A 20,609-nucleotide genomic window follows, 5' to 3' on the forward strand; every position below is an offset into this window, starting at 1 on the left:
TTCCACCTCTCCTAACTTCTCATCTTTTCTCTCTGATCTGACTTCATGACTTGCATTGATTACTCCGGGGAGGAATTTTCCCTTTTCATAGAGGAAAATCCATGTCTTATCTCAGCTTTTTGTCTTTGTCTGAGATTCCTTGATGAGTTTTAATTTGAAGCTGAGACATTGCCTGAGCAGTGATTTCTTCTATTTACCTTTCCGGGCAACAGGGACCCTGCTCTGTCTTGTCAAATTTCTGAAGTTAAGATCTATGAACAAATACAAAAAAAAAAAAAAAGGGCTGTCTTCCCCTTGAGTGCAGCTCTCTGAAGGCAGTACAGCCCCTGATGCTCCCCCCTCTTGTGCAGAAATCCCCGGTGCTGCTGTTTAAACCCTTGGTGCAGAGCGGGAGGGAGCTCAGTGTGTAAAGGCATGTACACATTAGAAGGCGAGTGAGGAATACGGGCTTGACAGCTATGCCTAAGGGTGAAAGTCTTCTCTTAAATAAGTTATGAATTTGCTTAGGGCAACAGGCTTGTATCTGAGCTTCAGGGATATCACAAACACTCCGGAGGGGTCAGAAACCCACTGTGAAAAGATTCATCACTGCCACTATGAAGCAGCACCTGGGTTTCAGGTCAGTGCTGTGTCCCTCGGGGACAGGGGCAGGTGGGATGGGCACCGTGTGGGTCCCTGCCAGCAGCCCTGTCCAGGCAGAAGCTGTGTAGCCAAATAACCCCCAGTGACAAAGCTGTCCTTGGTCACTTGGGTTCTTCATGGGGAAGTGACCAAGCCTTCAAGCTGCAGGGACTGGGGAGGGTAAAGGTGATTCTCAATCTGCTTTGGGTGCCTTTTTAGGTGGCCCCTTAATTTACTGTGTGTGTTTCCAATGAGGAGTGTTTCCCAAGCCACTAATCCCACTGTGTATATGTACATGTTGGCAAGATTTTCCCAAAGGGTGAGAAATTTTTCCAGGAGAGTGAATCTGTTTGGAGGACTTTTTACCCAACTCATTTATACTGTAATACCTCTCAGAACTTCAGTCCTAGACTTGCCCTGAGCCAGTGCAGAGATCAGGCAGCTCATCCCTCCCCAGAGGGGAAGCTGTGGGTATGAGCTAGAGACAGGATGATGCCATTTGTTTATGACGACTCTGGAAGGCATGAGCTGATGTATAAGCATGCTGAACATGTGTTAGATGGTTCTAAGAACATTAGTAGATGGTGTTATAGATGGCTATAAACTGCTTGTGAGGATGTCTTTATTGATCTGTTGGACCATGGCAGCTAGGCATTTACTAGAGTTTCCATCCGTTTAGTCCGATGTAAGGGGTTTGTAATGTGTCTTTAATTCAGATTGTGAAATAAGATGATTTTTCTTTTTATTAGCTTCTACTGAGTTTAAAAACAACTTTAATTGGTTCATTCTGCTGAAACAACTGGTCAAATATTGAGGAAAGAGGAGTTATTTTATTCATTGTGCTAGAAGACAAAACACTTGCAGCAATTCATGTATTTATACAGAGGCACTGATTGTGTCTGCTTGATGAAGAAAAGTCATTGATGGTGCTGCTGGTGGATTTCAGACTAGCTCCATCTGGAAGGAGAGATCAAATCATGTCTACATGGCTCCTTGTGACAAGAGGATTGCTGCAGCAGAATTAGACCTGTTGGTGTATTAATGCTGTTTTGTTTGTTTAAAGGTTATTATCTGATTAAATCAAAGTATTGGAGTGTTCGTGGGGCTTTGGGGAGCGAGTTGATACAAGGCTGTGTGGGCTGAGCCTAAGGGCCCCCTTAGCCAAGTACTGCTGAAAGTGAAATTCTCACCTTTGTTGTCAATAAATAGCAAAGCTCTCACTTAGTCTGGTGGGGCCAGGAATTTACTCTTGCAGATTTATTTGTCTTTGTATCCTAACGTGTACGTTGCTTTAAAAATGTGACTCTGAAAGACATACAACTAATGGTTATTTAAAAAAAAAAGCTTTTGTGGTGTACTGCTAATTGCAAACATAGGGCATAGTTTCGTTCTGAATCTGCAATTTGCATTGTGAGAAAAGGACATCCTGTTCACTTTCTAGAAGAGCATAATTCAAACCAACAACAGGTTTGGGTAAAGCAAGTGGTTTTTTCCTTCAAGTTGACTGGAAAAATCCTATTGGTGACAAAGTTTAGATTGAAGAAGTGGATGGGATGATTCATGATGGAAGCAAAATAAATTGAAAATTTAGGAGGCATTATTTCAAATGCAAAAGTAATTTCAGGTGTTGCTTTTTTGCAAGGATCGGTTGCAATTCTGGTAAACATTGTAAGGGAAGGGATGCAGTGACAATAGAGAAAAGAAAGAACCCCCACACACATTGCGGTTTGCAAAGGGGGAGTGCAGCAAAGGCTCTGCGCCCATCTGAGCACTTGATGAAGAAGTGATTTGCATTCACACAGACCAGGGCAGATTTTTGCAGTCTGAATTGATGCTTACATGAAGACACGTCTCCTGTAGTGCTGTGAGTGCCGTGTTAGCCACTTAAAGCCAAAGTTCTGCCAAAAATGAAGGTGTAAACTTCTCTTTCCAGACGCTGTTTTCTACAGAGGGACTTGCACACGTGGGAATTAAATTAGAGGTGTTCTGTTAGAGAGATCAGAGCTCTTCTGTAGAGATGTACCTGTTCTCATGCTGAGAATTTGGAAAAATCTTTTCCTAGAAAAGGATCGTGCCTGCCTGCCTGTGGGAGAGTTAAAGAACAAAAGTATGAAACCTCAGCTCTTCTTCTCCCATCGATCTCACTGTCATTACCAGAAAGCCTTTCTGATCGCTTTTCTTTGTCATGTAACACTAATACCATTAGGTCCACTTTGGCAAGGAAAGCGACGTATAATTAATTTGCACATCTGGAGGGTAGCTATGTGATTTTTATACAAACGAGAAGCTCTTCAGCTGCTGAAGGCACTGCTTGTGCATGGCCATGGTGTAGGTGGGGTCCCTGCTCCTACCCAGGCAGGGATGGGACTGAATGGAGCAGATGAGAAGGCAGGGAAGAAGATGGGGCAGGTCAGGAGTGTGCTGTTGGTGTGAATAGGTGCGGAACAGTTGTTGGAGGCAGGTTTCAAGCCTCTGCCTCCATCCACTGTTTTGTTGTTGTGCTTTTTAATCCACAGCTGTATTAGAATTATTATTTTGATGCACACTGCATTAAAAAGGGGAAGAAGGAAACCTGAACCCTATCCTGACTGATTTGTTCCCAGAAAGATGTTTAATTTTGTATGTGTAATTGAAAGGGGCTAAATATAGCTGTATTAATATTTATGGGCCTGCTGCTGGAGTCAATACAAGAGTTGCTGTTCAAGGCAATTAAGCTTTACCTTTTCACATCCAAGATTTCAGTGTTTGGAGATGACATTAGTTGTGTGACCTGCATCCAAGAGAGAATAAATTAAAAGCATGCCATTATCTGTTGAATATGATACCCTGTATTTAATGCTGTTTGCTGACAGGCGGTTTGTCTCCAGCATGAGTGATCTCTTGGAAGGACGGCTGCTTGAACAAGGGGGAACAGTAAGCTTGGGGTTTTGCAGGATGGTCCCCATAGCAAATGATGTGGATGTGGAGGAATTCAGTGACTGGACTCTCTCATAGGATTGGAAAGTGGGCATTCACCTTTGCGCGGATAAGGGGAGGTGGGGGTGGGAGGTTAAGGTTGCAGTCTGTGGGCTGTGTTCATCTCCAGCCTGGAGCTCGGGCATTGGAAACAAGGTTGTCACTGCCTTGGGAGAGCAGGGAGTGCACTTTGCACCTTTTTCTCAGTCCTAGGCTTTCTGGGGCTAGTCACAGCCTTCATGTCAAAAGCACGGAGAAAGCAAATCCTGTCCAGAGATCTGAGCCGCTGTAGGGAGCGCGTGCACGGGGAATTAGGTCGAGGCTGTAGCGATGAAAACAAGTCAGTTTGCGTTAATAGCAGAGGCAAAATGATGATGCACTTGATTTCCAAAGAACTGCCTTTCAAGAGAAGGGTATCACTAGGATAACATGACAGCAGTCCTGGCAGCAGCTGAATTGCCCTGCATTGCTGCTTTTTGGAAGCCGCAGCTCCTCGCTGCTCCAGTTAACAATGAAGCTGTTAGACACCATAAAAGTCCCACACTGATAAGGGCTGTCTGGATCCTGCCTTTCTACTAAATTTGATCAATGTGTCAGGTTTTACTTTCTTCCATCTGGATGCTAATAGCTGTCTCTGAGGAGGAGAGCTGCAGGAAGGAGCCTTGGGCACTGCTGTCCTGCAGCAAGGGGCTACCCCAGGGTGAGTGCTGCTGTGGCAGGGAGGTGGTCCCGTTGGAGTGAGCCTGACATTGGCTCTGCTCCCAGCGTTTGTGCCCTGTGCGTTTTGAAGCGCTGTGTGGGTGTGTTAGCTTGGTTGCTGGAAGCCTTTTAACCCCCTTCAATAAGGATAAGTATTTCCCATGGCTTTCATTTGCTTTTGGAGCACAACAGTTGCTTAAACAAGGAGGGAAAAGCATAAATCAGAAAGCACACCCGTAGAGGTAGAAATGGCCATACTGTAGCGTTAGTGGCTTAATGTGAGGTTTGCACTCCAGGTAGCTCTCCTGAATCCAGCCGTGGCTCTGGGGATTTGCACCAGGTCACAATGACCCCAGCAGGCTCATCTTTCCAATGACAGCATCCTTGCCAGATAGCAAGGCACTGTTCCTTGGTATGCCACTGAGTGCCCCGAACAAGGGCAAGCCAAGCTGTATATTAAGGTACATGGGAATTGCACCAGTTAATTTTAAAAATCTCGTTTAGCTAAAGCAGCACAAGCCTCCATGAATATTTATCTGGTGTTATGGAAGCATGTGGACTCCCACCTACTTTATTAAATTGATTTTCAATAAAAACGCCAGTGGAAGACGTTTGATTAATGGCTGGTGGGACGGCACAATTAATGAGAAGCCTGGAGTCAGCAAGAAGTGTCCCCTGGGCTGCGTGTCCCTGCTGGAGGCTGGGCTAAGAAAACATGGAGCGACTTCTCTGTGGGATAGCGGTAACGTTGATCTGTGTGACGTCTGGATGAGTGGAAGCTTCACTGGGGGCCAGTGGAGCCTGCTCCTTATTCTCTGCCTTGTTTTGTGCTTTCCACACAGTCCTGATCACAAGAATGGAGCACAGCAGTGAACTTCAGTGGTCGTGTGGGGTCTGAATGAGGCTCCCCGGGCCTTTGCATTTAAACATACCTGGGATTAGCTCCGTCAGCAGTTTGTCTGCCCGGATTTGTCTCCTGGTGGCAGGCAATTTGAAGCTGTGATGTTACAGCTCTATTAGGGTGCTCTGATGTGGTTTTCTGCCAGGACACCCTCCAGGACCAGCACTGGCCTCTGTGCTGTGTGCTGGTTGGAGGTGCTGGATGTGGCGCAAGCAGGGGTCGCTGTCTTTGGTACCCAGGGAAGAGCATCAACCCCATTCCTACACCCAGTCCCTTCCTCTGTAGTGCAGCAGGGCTGGAGCAGCCTAGGAGAGATGGATACAGGGAACTGTGTGGGATGGAGCCTGGCTCAGCCTCTGCCCAGTACTGGATTCTTTCAAGTGTGTTTGCAGAACTCACAGGCAACCCCTGTGTCAGCAAGGAGCTGGGCATAGGGGAGTGATGGGAACAAGGAACTGAGGGGGGAAAAAAAAGGAGACAAGAAAGCAGGTTCTGGGTATTTATGTGGCAAGGAAAAAGAAAGAGTCTTGCTGAAAACAGGCAGAGAAAAGGCAGTGTGGCAGCAAACATATTCTGGAGACAGCTCTCTCCTCTGTAGGCTGCAAATCGCCAAAAAACATGTCAGTAAAGAACACTGGCATACACTGTCTCTAATAAATATATATTTGAGAAAGACATTTCTTCAAAACTTCTGCGAGGAGATGTCTAATTCTGACGGGATAGGATGAGAAATGACATCTAAATGGAAGCAGGGAGTTGCCATGGGAACTGGGATGCTTTGAATGCGCACGTTGCTAAAACAAGAAAACATTATCCCCAGCAAAGGAAATCAAAAATCACATCTGGAGGCATTTGCCCTCTGTGCTTCCCTGCTGGGACTGTGGTGCAGCACAGCGTAATTCACGTAGTGGGCAGGACTGAGGGTTTGATATTTATTGCCCTGTGGAACTGCAGTGAGCAAAGAGCCTTCCTGCCCACGGGGCAGGCAGTGCTATTGTCTGAAAGCTGCTGCACAGAGGAACATTTGGAGTCACGATGGAATCTCCTCTCAAAGGGTTTTCCTCACCTGGGGGTGGGACAGCAGCTGAGCTGACCAGGGCCAGGCAATGTGAATCTAAAAGTTTATTTGTACCACGTATCAGCATGGCTGCAAACGAAATGAGCAGAGATAGTGCAGCCAAGCAACCTGTGCATCACAGGGAGGAGACAGCACCTGGAAACCTCACCTCAGCCTTCAGAAAGGCAAAGGCAGTAGTGTTGGGGTGTGTGCCACTGCACTGGGAGCAGTGAAGGGTGCCCGCAGTGTCACTGGCAGCACGCTGCTGCAGGGGCTGATTGAGTTCTCCCATTGATGGACATGCCAGGCAGGAGCTCACAGGGGAAATAAGGGAGCCAGCGTGCAAATTACCGTGCTGCTCCCTGCTACGGTTTGCTTGTATCTTCCTCTCTGTACCAGGCACTGGCCTCGGGGGACAGGCTTGAAAATTAAATGGGCTTTTGCTCTGAGCCATACAGCAAGCCCCAGGAGCTGACGCCTTTTGCTTTTGCTGGTCTTTGTGCACTGCTGTCCATCACTCAGCCTGGGACAAGGCACAGCTATGGGCATGGGAAAGCAGTGCTGAGGGACATGGGGAAATTGAGGCATAGCAGAGCTGCATGGCTCTCCTAGGGCAGGTTGGAGCTACCGTTGAGCTCAGCCTGCAACCCACGTGTATTGTTCTCTCTCCCTTTGCATTGACATAAAATTAATGTACTGCAGCAAGTCTCTGATTTTTTTTTCCTGCTTGTTTCCTGGGGTTTCAGCCTTTCCAGTGGTTTTCTATGTCTCAATGATTATCAGGTTAGGAATAGCAGTTCTGTATTTCACCCTCGTGTTACCTGTTTCCTGGAGCTCTGATGAGTTACAGAGCTCAGCAATCAGTACGAAGCTGAGGATTTCACTGGCAATGTGATGAGGTTTTTGCAGCTCCTATCTGAGCACATGAATGCCCTTTTAGGACCTAAGAGGTGAGTTCGTGTTGAAGAAGGGCTTCCTGTGTCTGAGCTAAGCAGAGTGTGTGACAACCCAATGGGGTTGGGGTAGGTGCAGCAGCACTGTGCCCATGCCAGGACTGCCTTCCCCTAAGCGCCCCTGGCTGAGCCATCAAGGGCAGATATCAGTGCTGAATGTGTGACATTACATATGCTAATTTACGGTTGCATTTCTCACGGTATTTATAACGCATAACAAACACATTTCTGTAGCATCTCTCTTCTGTTACCACGGGGCTTCAAAGAGTTGGAGCTCTAAAAGCACGCTCGCGCACACATATTCCTCCTCTGTCTTTACGGCATCTGAGGGTGTCCTGAGTCCTTAAAATAGTAACTACAGTAGCTTTGTTCATTCTCTCATTTCTGTCTGTAGCAAAAATAGCTCAGCTAATTTGTAGTCTCTGTTTGTAGTCTGGATGTGTGAGGACGAGGGTTGTGTGTGAAGCCTCCATGACTGCACATCCTCACACACTGCTTCTTCTCTGCATGGATATTTTAATTTATATGTATATATGTATTGCCAATAGCTTGCACCGTATACTGATTCTTGCCTCTGAGCATGTATTTAATGTTACTCATTTAATGCAGTAATAAGAATATGTGCGTGTCTGCGTGGAGCAATGAGGGAAAACTAAATTAAATTACATGAGCTGTGCGCATGGTTCCATAAAGCCTTTTTGGTAGTTTTTTCTGCCTGGGCTCCTAATGGGGTGAGGTTTATCACAGCTTTCTTTCTGCCTTTTGTCTTCTGAAAGCTTTAGAGCTGATCTGCAGGCCTGAACAAAGGCTGGCAGAAAAGCAGGTACCTCAAAGATGTCAAGTCCTTGCAAGATCTGTGAAATTATGCAGATGAATGAAAAAAATAAGGGATTGCTGGATGGGATCAAATGGTGTAAGGCATTGGAACAAAGAGGCAGGGAGGCTGCTTTGTTTCAAAGGCTGAACTGGCCCTCCCTGTGTAACCTGAAGAGCCTGAACCCGGGTGGTAGCAGTGGTCCTTGGGGATGGGTATCTGTCAGGTATGGAGGTGCTGGTCCCCTGTCCAGTTCTTGTGAAGGGCACTGGGTGCAATTGGCTGATATTTTCAAGGAGAGTGACCAACAGCCTTGTTTCCTTTATGTTTGTGAAGTCTGTTTGATCCCAAATCTTCAGAAGTCACTGGGAGTCTAATGGAGGGGGGTCAGATCCCTTACACAGGCTGAGTTATCTCCACTTTGTGAGACCGTGTCTGAAAACAAGCTAACAGCCGAGCAAACCACATTAGACAAATAGTTGATGACATATAAGCAGAGCTAGATACAGATCTGATCCAAACATCTCATTGGCAATCCCCTGCAGGCTTTTACTCACCCCTGCTTTTGCTGAGATTAGACATTTATTTCAGACATTTATATTGTTTCTTTCCTCGCACTGTGGTTTATTTTGCAGAGAACAAGTTTCCCTATGCACAGTCCTTGGCTGACCCCCCTCTGCAGTGGGTGAGCATCCCATTGTCTTTAGCCCCATTGCCCTTTATAGGTTGGAGTGTGAGGCTACTGCCAGCCTTCGTCCCTGGGACCCTCGCACTCCTCTCCTCCTGTTCTCACTAGAGAGAGGTGAATGTCGCCAGAGGTGCCAGGTCTCCCTTTGGAGACAGCAAGGTTCATCATAGAGCTCTCTGCTGTTTGTGTTCTTAGTGGATTAGATGACTAAAGCATCTTATGTATATTCTTGTGTTTTTATTTATTTTGCATACCTGTGCATCCTGTCATCCAATTTAGGGAAAAATTCAGAGGATGTATTTGTGAAACCTGGGCACACGCATGTGGTGTGAGAGTGGCTTTTGCTTCTGGACAAGTGATTTTGTATTCAAGGATGCTGAGGCACTAAAGCAGCCAGGTGGCATTCGGAAATACAGACTCTGAGTTTGGTGCAATGGGACTGAGATGCCAATGAGCAGAGAGGGCTCAGGGTGAGGTGTGGGGTTGCAGTGTGCCACTTCCAAGGGCAGCACAACCCAGGCACAGATCAGCTCTGTGTTCCTCAAAGGCTGTTCTCCTGGGGCTGCAGCACAGGGTGTGGGAGGAGTGGATGTCCTATTCCTCATTTGTTCCAGAGGCTGACACCGGTAGGAAATTAAATCCCCCACAGTGAAAAGCTGAGAAAATGAGAATGAAGACACACAAAAAGCAGCTGCAAAAATGATCCGCTGCTGCTTATTAGTTATCGAGGCAAGAGCCTGGGGGAAGGCAGGAGGGTGGGGCTGGCTGTACAGACTGCCCTTCGGTGTTTCCCTTCCTGGAGATGCTGGGCTCCAGTGCACCGTGCCACCCGATGCACTCACTCTGGGTGACATGCTGCAGGGATGGCTGTGCATGGTGACCTCACGGCACGCATACAGGGACTGTCCAGGAGCAGATTTTGGGCTGGTACCCTTGGGTGCTGCAACAACACCGTCCTTTTCTTTGCTCAGTGCAGTTATCTCAGAAACCCCCGTCCCTCTCTCACCCAGCTTCTCGGCGAGCTGAGGCTGCGCAGCCTTCTCTACGTCAGCATGGCAGCCCGGAATCCCCAGCACGGAGCTGCGGCGGCTTTGCCCCTGTTTTTTCAGCACGCAGCAGCGGGGAACCTCCGGTACATCCCTTTGCGGCTCCGGGAGCCCTGGCTGGGAAACGAGAACGTGTTCGGCACATCCAGAGCCGAAACGCAATCGGACGAGTCGGTTATAACGCGGCTGAGATTCGTTAATAAGCAGCACTCGTTGAGTGCATCAAGACGTTTAGTAAGAGCCTTCAGAGCCATTCCCCACCCCCATCCCCCATCCCTCCCCCCCCGAGTCCCCCTATACGCGCTCGAGGCAGCGCTGCCATCCACAGCCGGGAGGAGAGAGGCGCAGTGATTTGTATTCCGGCTCTGCCTCTGCTCCCAGAGCTTCCAAGAAGCCAGTAAAAATAGCACTCAGTCATTTGGTAAATAATAACCATCTCCTCACGGGCCCGGGGAGCCGTGAGCACTTAAAGGGGGGGAGTGCGGGGAGGGGGATGCCCGCCTCTGCCTGGCTGTGTACAGAGAAACCAGGGCTGGGAGGGGATGAGCGAGTGGTTGCTGTGGAATGGAAGCCTCAAAGCATTGCTTTGCACTTGCATGTGAAAGGGAGGCAGCCCACCCTGCTGGCATGGGGTGGCAGAATCCAGCCCTCTGCATAATGCTAATTGAGGGTTTGTTGCCTGCACGCAGGACGTAGCAAATTCCCGAAGAAAGAAAGGAGCGGCTTTAAGGAGCAGGCAGGTGTAGGGAGTGCCATGGTAACGCCGTGGGAAGGGATGTTACAGCACTTGTTTTACATTTGCATTGCAGATCTGCCCAGCAGTGGGATGTGTGCAGCGGGAGCAAAGCGTTACCCACACGGAGGGACTTAGTGCCTGGGAGAGCAGGGGCAGTGCTGATGGGTCAGCAGTGGGACCAGATGATCTTAGTGGTCTTTTCCAGCCTTAATTATTCCATGGTTCTGAATGGCTGAGGAGCAGGACGCAGCACTTGGGTGACTTAACTCTGCTCGTGCTCCACAATGCTGAGCCCCCAAATCGCTTGCTTTTTAGTCCCATGGCTGTTTCCAGGTGTTGTTTTCTATTCCCAGTCCCCAGGTGGCAGCAGCCAGGAACACGGTGCTGCTAGATGATCGGCAAGAGATCTATGGATAGTGCTAACCCTCTGCTTAGTTATCACATCTCTTTTGGCATCTGCGCTGCAGGCTGGGAAGGAATCGGGGTGTCTCTGCTGTGCCTCTGGAACTGGGGCAGGCAGTTCTGCCCCAGTGCTGTCCAGGTGTGTGCAGATCCTTCTTGCTGGGGCTGCAGGGCTGAGCAGGTCTCACCATCACAAGGCTGTGAGCAGTGCAGGCGTCCTCAGGTCCCAGCATCCCAGGGGCTGGAGCTGCTGTGCTGGTGTTTTCCTCATCACAGGATTCCCCAGCTCTGCTGAAATCTCTGCTTGGGAATGGTTCAATTTCAGAAATCCCTCCAGATCCTCATTGTTTTTTGCCCTGCCTTAAGAGCACATATTAATGGGAAGGTTCAGTCTGGTTTTTGCCATGAGGGATGCAGGGAGCCCAGTTTCCCCAATTTTATGGGACAGATAGTAACTCATTGTCTGAGCCCATAACCCCAGTGTGTGACAGTGCTGGAGCTGCCCCACAGCTTGCAGAGCTCCCACTAGGCTCACCTGGCTGCTGCATTGCATGGGCAGCCATGGAGCTGCTCTGAGATGTACAGCTGCAAATTATTTATGGTGAGCAAGCTGAACACCAGGAAAAGAGGAGGTGAGGGAGAAATATTGTGATTTCGCTGAAATATAATGTCTTCTCTTGCAGCATACGTTGAACAGCCTCACTTTGCGGTAGTTTTCTTTTCTGTTGTATATCTCATTTGGGGACTTGCTTGGAGGAAGGCGGAGATAATACCCCAAGTATTTATGTTTTGCAGAGATCACTTTAGGATGCTGTCTCATTTGCTTCTGGGTGTTTCAGAAAGATATGTATTGCATACATATTTCTCTTTAACCTTCTTTTTATCACATCCAGACAAGATCAAGGGTTACTTATATAGCACAATAATACCAGCCACAGGCTGCGTCAGATGCTTGCCAGCCATAATAACTAAAGACATGTATACGTATATTTGAGCCATTAAGGAGAAAACCCTGACAGAATGCATTATCTTATTTTTGGATACAAAACTTTGAAGCACAAAGCTAAGCTTCATAATATGGCAAAGTAACTGTCAGAGGATGGAAGGATTTCCATAGCTGAGCTGAGCAATGGGCCATCCAGGCTACCTTCAAAGCTGTTGCAGTAGCCACAATGGGACACTGCAGATAAATATATATAATAAAGCTCTTACTTGTGGTTCTCAATTGATTCTTCCGCTGGGAAAGTAGCTCTCAGCCAGCCAGTGCTATACAAAAGGAGCACAACTGCATGATCTATCCCTAAAGCAGAAAGGATTTATGGTAGTGTAGTGCTGAACTCATCTCATTCATCATTTTCCAGTATAACCCAGTGGGCAGAGAGCACAGCGATGTGAATCCAGAATGTCACCCACTTGCTGTGCCTTGTTTTCCCTGCAAAATGGGACAGCAGCAGAGATTTGATTTAGCGAACATGCCGAGATTGTAATGAAGGGAGTCAAAATGAGAGCAATGTGTGTGCTGTGTGGTGTGAATAATGCCTGCTGCTGGCCTTGTTCAGGGCAGCACTTCGGTTCATCTCGACCTGAAGGCACATGAGTAACACTGCCCCAAGTTTTGATGCTCCAAGAAGGAAGCGAGGCAATGGGCAGTGTCTGGAGCTCAGCATCCCCGGGGGCAGCACACTGGGATGCAGCTGTTTGTGTGATGCATGGAGGCAGCAGCTCTGCATGTGCAGTTGCTCATCAGGAGAACAGCAAGCATGGCACGAGAAAAAAGGCAATCCGAATATTGATTCTTTCTATGTACAGACAAGCCTGAAGCTGTAACAATACCCAGGTTTCCTAAAACTGGTAGAACATTGCTCGGCTGTTTATAAGACTGGGAGGCACAAAGGGATTGCAGATTAAAAGGCGTTTCAGCGCATACCTCTATACTGAAAATGGATCTGTACTGTGTTATGCATTGAGCAGCTGTGTGCGTTTCGTAAATAAACAGCGTCAGGCTGCGTGGGACAAACTCATCTTGGTGTAACTGGGGAGCACCAGAGCTGCTCAGAGAGGGATTTGCTTGACTGCAAGTGATAAAAGCAGCTGTCATGCTAGGTGCAGTGGAGAGCGTGGTGCGAACTCACCAAGGGCTTTGCCAGGGTGGCATCTGCTGTGAAAACCCAACCTTCTTGCTGGACAAATGAACTCTGTTATCTAATTTCCTTTTCCTCTTTTTTTCTTTCTTTTTTTCTAGACAGTGTAACCGAAGTCAAGACAGATATTTACGTGACAAGTTTTGGCCCCGTCTCAGACACAGACATGGTAAGTGCTGCTGGGAAGCTGCCTGGCAGGGCAGGAGTACTTGGTCCTGGGAGAGGGGAAGACACTCAGGTCCAGCCTGTATGGATGGCAGTGCCAGAAGAGGATGGATTCCTCTAATGAACAGTCCCCAGTGCTTGAGCCAGGAAGGAGGCAAAGTAGAAAGAAGAGTGAACTCACTGTGATATTTTGACATGTTCAGGGAAAATTATTAATGAAAAGGCCTGAGGTCTGAATCTAGGCTTGTATTCCCACATCAGTTTGTCTTCTAATTAAAACAGGACTGTGGAGCATAATTAATAGTGAGCTTTCTCAACAACGTGTCTTGCAGTCTGAGTTCCATGCGCGCCCCGCTGCGCAGGAGCTGCCTGGCTGTGGCTGCTCAGAGTGTCAGGGCTGCCACATGAGGACATCGTGCATTTATGGCCCTTTCTGCAGATGGATTCTGGCTGCTGGGGCCGCCTGGCGGGAAGCTCTGGGCTTGAAGGGAGCTGAGCTCAGCAGGGAGCAGCCATTGCCCCCTCCAGTTGGGCCAAGCAGTGTTGTCTGGCATCTCACAGTCCTTTCAAAGCAGGGAAAGTTTAATTTTCCACGCTCACGTGCATCTCTTTGGCTGTCCCACCAACAATCTGATGGAGATCTAAGCTTCTCTGCGGTGCTAACCCCACACACAGCCCCATATGACTTTGGAAAGACCAATTCTTCTGGGGTGAGGGGTTAACTGAATGTCAAGTGTGAATCTCAGCTGAGTTCTCTTCATCTCTCTCGCTTTCCTGCTGCAGCAGAGACCCATAATACATTCAGCAATCTTAGCCCGTGGGGAGTATCTGATAATTACTTCCAAGGTGGAGCATATTTGATTAAGGGAGCGTGTATAATGAACTGTGAAGAAGAAATATGAGGTATCGAAAAGAGGAAGGTATTCTCCGCGATGTGATTTGACAAAATGAATTTAAAATTAGGGAGACAGTTAAAGAATAATAAATTATTTCCCCAGCGCGTGCTTTGGTTCCCTGTATTTTACAAATGCATGGAGAATGTGTTTGAGCATGCCGTTCTGGTGTAAAATGTTCTCAGGGATGTGTGAGAAAAAACCCACCTCCCCGGGAAGCATGGGGAGAGCCCACTCCTCCGTGGGGGTTCCTTTCATCTCGGGAGCGGGGAAGTCCCTCCCTCCCTGCTCACATCTGCCTGATGAGCTGGCTCCGTCCCTCCCACAGCCATTACTCATCGCGATGGAAAGCTGCTCCTGTGCACCGTGATGCAGACACAGACTGTAATTATGGTGATGGAGGAGAGGCAGGTAGAGCTGCCGTGCAGCGCGGAGGACAGCAGCTGATAATGAAGCGCGGAGGAGGACGTGTGCGCCTTCTCCCAGAGGTGCTCCGAGGGACTTCTTGTCTCACTTTCAGTTTGGTTGGGAAAGGAGAGCCTGAAGGGACCTGACATACGCCCAAATCTTCAGTAGTGAGCTCCTGCAGCTTTGCCTTAGTCCCCAAGAAATTTGAAAAAAAAAAAAAAAGAAGGAATCAAGAGAATTTTAAGCTTTGGTGGATGGAATCAGGAGGAGGACTCAGTCTTTGTGTGCTCAGTTATTTCCATAAGGCAGAGAGGAGCATAGCCTAAAAATTAGTGTGTTTCTTGGAAGGGGTGATCTGGAAATGATGCTCTTGTGGAGGGAAGGATAAAAAATAGAGAGGAAGAATATCTGTATGGTATCTCTTTTCTTTGGGTGTATTTCCTTAGCTTTAATAGGAACAAAGGTTTCTAACGAAGATAGCTCTTATCCCACTAAGTACTTTGCCAAACCTACCTCCTGTGGCTGTATACAGACTCATTCATTTGGATTCATGTCTTCACTGAACTTAAGATACTGAAGGAGAGTCACCTTCTGAGGAGGGGCAGAATATCCCATATGGGTAAAGAGCTGTGGGACCATCAGGTTCTCTCTTTCTCTCTTCATGTTTGAACAGAATGGCTTTGTAGCCAGGGAGTGAGGCTGAATTTCTTTTCTGAGATGCTTTTGTTTAGCTGCCATCTGCTGCAAAACCTGTAGGAATTTCTGTGACCTATAGGAAAGTGATGCGCAGCAGCTTTTAAATGCTGCTGAGAAGAGCTGCAGGAAAGAAATCACTCACAATGATAAGTTTAGTTGGTTCTGCAGCCTCCAGGAGCCCATAAATAAAGACTATGAAACTGCAGCGGCAGGGGAAGAACAGCTGGGACAGATTTTCCAAAGTCCTCATCTCTCTCTGAAAACCTTGGGAACTAATGAGATCCTTTTTTAGCAGGAAGAGGCACATGTCACAGAGGTGAGCAGCGGAGCAGCTCATGCTGATGGCATCAGGCAGTTCCCTTGAGTGACACGAACCCAGAAAGGGCACAGGGTGGCGTGGCTCAGAGGAATGGCAGCCCACATGCAGGCACCACATGCTAATCTCATTTTGCCTTGGGGTCTCCACTGAGCTGTAGGGTTTTTGCTCTGGTCTGACTCTTAGCTGTCTGATATGCTTGTAGATGACTAACACTACTCCAGTTTCTATCACTGACTGTAAAGTATTAGAGGTGTTTACAGAAAAGGGTAAGACTCATTTTTCTCTCCTTTCTCCACAAAGGAATACACCATTGATGTCTTTTTCCGGCAATCCTGGAGAGATGAGAGGCTGAAGTTCGATGGTCCCATGAAGATCCTTCCCCTGAACAACCTGCTGGCCAGTAAGATCTGGACTCCAGATACTTTCTTCCACAACGGGAAGAAATCAGTTGCCCATAACATGACAACACCCAACAAGCTGCTGCGCCTGGTGGACAACGGCACGCTCTTGTACACCATGAGGTGAGGTTGTGCGTCGGGGTCTTCCAGATACATATGCAAGCTATCATGGGACCCCAAGGGTACATAGCATCTGTTTGTATGGACTCTTATTGGCTGTTAGCATAGCAGTGTCAGCCTGCTGCTACCCCTGCTATCCTTATTTCCTACCTACGTAACATCACTGGTCTTCAACTTCAGCACATTTGTGCAAGTAGCTTTTTTCTCATCTTTTGTGTTGACTTCTCTTTCTTTTCTGTGATGAGGTGGAAGTCTTTATAGTTTGTGGAATTTCTTTGCCACTGAGGTTATTTGTGTTCCTGGTCTCTGATGGGATATGAAGTCAGGTTTTTGGTAATGGTAGGAAACATTAGCTCGAGAACAGATCTGAATTTGTTCAGCATATTACCCCAGAGTCCAGTGAGGCTTGCCTGCAAGAACAAGGGTTTTCTTCCTACTTCACAGAATCCAAAATCCCATTCTGTGTAATCAGTGGTCATCACTAGGAAAAAACTCACAAGCTTTTAAAAACTGGTCTCCAGCAGAAGTCCCAGCCACAGGACAGCTGTGCAGCGTGAGTCCTCAGGCAGCATTACAAGCTGCCTCATTCAGCTGAGAGCTCCAGCAATGGGGCCTTCCTTCTGCATATGGGTGGTTGCTGGGAACCATGCCTGGGAACGCTCTGTGTCTCTCAAGAATGGCTCTGGTATATACACTTACTAGAAACTGCAACAGGTGGAGGTTGGGTTAAGTGTATGTTCATCCAGGAACTGTTGAGAGGTTCCCATATTCTTAAAAGCTATTCACCCATGTAAATAATGTTTTCCACCTGGGAGCAATGTGCTAATCCACTTTCCAAGGTAAATGGATCTATAAGAGGAGCAGCAAACTACTCATAGATGGGTAGAAAATGGTACTGAGGTGTTTGTGGAAAGGTGCGCGTTTTTATTTTCAAAAATTATTTTCCCTGCCTCTATCTTCAAGCCAATAGCATGCTTCTCTGTGTGTTTGGTTCGCTGAGATGCTGCACTTTCACCTCTGCTCTTTGAGGACCAGACAGGATTTCATCTCTTCATCGCTATGCTGGCTGCAGATCTACAGCATCAGCAAGTTTTACAGCCTACATTGATAAACAATGCTCTGCTTTTGTGCAGCAGCTCTCAGATATGTGTTAATCCTGCCAGTGCCCTGGGGGTTTGGGTCTCTGAACATCAGGGATCTCATGTTACTGAGGCAGATGGGGTAAATGAAGAGAGAAGCCCAATTTGACTTGAGGGCTGAGTTCTGTTCCCGGCTGTCTGACCTGCATGTGGATGACTAACGCTCCCCCACTTTGTATCATTGTCTGACTGTACAGTATTAGAAGAGCTACTGGCATAAGGCAGAAAAAAGACCTAATTTCAGGGTTTTTAATATCACTTTGCTTGTTCTTTATTCATCAAACAACCATTACCTTTTGCAAGTTTTGTGTGACAGAGAAAGTATTGAATTTACTCTTCTGTTTAGGGCGGGGCAGGTGCCAGCATCACAAGGCTTTTGGGAATGAGCTTCTTGAAGGAAGCGGAGTCATGGGGACTGTTAGGTAAATTCAGCACATCCTTCAGCTTTGCCCACTCCCATTGAAGGAGGGGGCATGAAGGAAGCCACAAAGGACCTACTTTTGTGTCTGCTTTTGCCCCTCTTAAATATATGTCTTTGCAAGGAAGACCCTGCTCAAGTCACAGGTTGCACTGCCCATCACTGAGAACTGTAGTACGTGCGAACCTCATGCTGTCAGGGCAGGGCTGTCAGGGCTGTGTACTGCCTCTGGCCCAGGCAGTCCCTTCCACGTTCAGTCAGGACTGGAACTTTGCCACGCATTTGACTCCTGAGACGTATCCTCCTCCTTTACCTTGTACCAGCCAATATCCTTGAGGGATCAGCTCTGCTGATGTGCAATTAGAGACGTGTCTCTTGTTATTTATCCTGCTGTGAAAGCCAACTTCTCTTAGTCAAGGCTTACATTTATGGATGAAGCTGCTCTGGTGGAACAGATCATCTGACACATGCATCCAGCAAAATTACACCTGTGTGACAATATTTATAACTCCCGGAGAGAGCCTCTTTGTCACTGAACGGAGCTTCAAGGAGTTGCACACTTGCTGTAGCTGGGCATCCAGAGGCTGCCTGTAGTCACAGCACAGCCTTGTCTCAGATCAGTGCAGTGCCACAGTACAGACATCTGATCCCTGGCTCAGGCTTGGCACCGAGGTGATGAGATGACCTTCGTGACCGCAGCACAAAATTGTGTTTCTGTATTCCCATCCTTCTGGCTGCTGAGGCATGGACAGGATTACTGATCCCTCAGCCTCTTCCCTGCTGCTCTGGCTGCCTTCGAGGGTGTGGGAAACACAGCCTTATCACGTAGCCCTGCCTCTGCTGTCTTGTTTCTGGAGCTCCTACACGATCTGAGTAGCTCGCAAAGCCCGACCAAGGCCTCAAAGCTCTGGTGTCAGAGCTGAGTGCAGCAAACTGGGGATTGCGCATGGATTTACATAAAGCACGGACAAAAACTCGCCTGCTGCAGCAGTGTAATCTCTGCCTCAAATTGTGTGGGGCACATCGATAATGTTCTGGTTCTTCCTGGCCTTGAAACATGAAAACAGAGAAAGCTTGATGCTGTGCTGATGGGATTCAACTATGTGAATCCAGGCTTTAAAGAGCTCTTCTGCTCTTCAGAGGGGCTGTTGGAGTGGCATGTCGAGGCTTTGTGCTTATTGTCAGAGTGCTTCCCAGACAGTATGTGCTCAAGTTATGCACTCAGAGGATGTTTTCTTTTACTGCCGGGGTGATGCATCCAGCTGCGTGTCTCAGGAACCTGTATTGCTAAAGGCAGCGAGTACCTGGAAAGGAAAATTGAAGCCCTGGATAAGTTGGGGGCAAAGCAGCAGGGACACCCAGCCTGCTTTTTGAAGTCACCGGGTCTCGCAGGGTCACTCCCAGCAAAGCCTTTGGATTGTCTTTACTGTCTTTACTCCATATGATGGAGGCACAGCCATAGTTCTTTGCCAGAGGAGCAGCTCAGACACCACAAAACCAGCTCCTCTGGGCACTTCGGACTATTGTGCAGCTCTGGCTTCTTCCCACCTTGTCTTCAGTTGTAGTCAGCAGCACAAATGGACCGAAGCAGACAAAAGCAGACTGCTGAGCACGCATACAGCTGATTAGATGGGCTGAGGTTTGCAGAGCCACTTTGAAGCTTTTCCCTTCCAGACAGTTTCCAGAGTGGATCCAAAGGCAAAAACGACCTAGACTTGGTTTATCTGTAGGCTGTCCCAGGAGGAAGAAATCTTCAGAGATCACCACTTCTCCCTGCATTCCTGCCATTACGGGCTGAAATCTCCGGAGGCTGCAGAGTGAATTCGGTGCTTTAATATCCAGCACAAGGATTCCAGAAGCAGCTTGACTTTTAAACTCAAACCCCAGCAATTAAACCTAACCTAGATTTGAGAGCAGCCCAAATCATAACCACCACCTACATGTCCTGACTGTGGTTATTAATGAATCTCTTGGAGGATAAATCAGGACAAAACTCAAGCAATATCCTTGGCATAAACAAAGTTGGCTTTGCTGCGCGGGGTGCTGTCATGTTTTTGTGCCACACGTACACCGAAGGATTATTACATTTTGCGTCCCAGGAATTGGACCACGGCTCTCACTGATCCTGCAGCACAAGGCAGGTAACGACAGGGGCTCTAATGACACATCAAAGGCTTTGCTAAGCTGCCGGTAACCATGAGAACGCAGCTGAAGAGGTTTGTTGTACCGCCAGCCCTGGGAGAGGTATGTTTAGCCTGACTCACGCTTCTTGCCGTTGTGTCGAGCAGTTCAAAGGGCTTCCCATGACTTTAAAGAGGAAAACATGGCTTCTCGCTGGGTGTTCCGCTTCTGGTGCTGCTGTGGCTGCAAAGCAGAGGGAAAACACGAGGAGTCTGCAGTTCAATTCTAAGACAGTTCTGCACAAGTTATTGCTGGTGGCTGGGACAGAAGAGCCGAAGGATACACCAGCTGGAGGATGTGGTTGCTGCCAGTCCGGCTATTTTTCACATTCTGGTTAGGCTTTGTGAAGGCATTTCAAGGCTCAGATGTCCAGACCTCCGTGGCTAGCTTGTATAGGGTCAGGGGCAAAGATGAGGCTTTCTGCAACAAACCGTTCTACCCAAATGCAGCAGAGGCCGCGGTAATTGTCTGGGAAGTGAGATACATTCCTCTTAGTCTGACATTTTGACGTTTCATTAGGCAGAGCATATGGCGCTGAGGAGTCCTCTTCCAGCAACAAGAGGTGGCAGGGAAGGCTTAGGCAGGGGAGGGGGATGTGGGCACTCTGCTGAGCAGTGATTGATGCCACAGCTCACCTAAATACCGCTGCTAATTAGTGCACTGAACGATGAGTGCATGCAGGAGAGGGCATGGTGAAGGGGTGTGAAGGATAGCCAAGGGGTGCAGAGGAGTGGGCAGAAGCGAGTAGTGCATACAGGGTGGTGGGATAGAGCATCTCAGGGAGCCAGCACTCGTGGGGTGAAGGCAGAGGCTTCAGGCCAAGGAGAGTATCTGAGAACAAGATTGCTGCACTCCTTTT

General features: G+C 48.0%; 1 protein-coding gene across 1 annotated transcript in view; it reads left to right on the forward strand.

Moving 5' to 3' along the window:
- Positions 1 to 20,609, forward strand: part of LOC136044290 (gamma-aminobutyric acid receptor subunit alpha-3-like) — a 58,776-nt gene that overhangs the window by 15,216 nt on the left and 22,951 nt on the right. The window contains exons 4-5 of the mRNA XM_065729530.1: positions 13,115 to 13,182; positions 15,795 to 16,015. Coding sequence (XP_065585602.1) covers positions 13,115 to 13,182; positions 15,795 to 16,015 — 289 coding nt within the window. The remainder of the gene's footprint in view (positions 1 to 13,114; positions 13,183 to 15,794; positions 16,016 to 20,609) is intronic.

This window comes from Cyrtonyx montezumae, unplaced genomic scaffold (assembly GCF_038088225.1).
Source record: "Cyrtonyx montezumae isolate F1298 unplaced genomic scaffold, pur_monq_1.0 scaffold_11, whole genome shotgun sequence".
NCBI classification, from domain to species: Eukaryota; Metazoa; Chordata; class Aves; order Galliformes; family Odontophoridae; genus Cyrtonyx; species Cyrtonyx montezumae.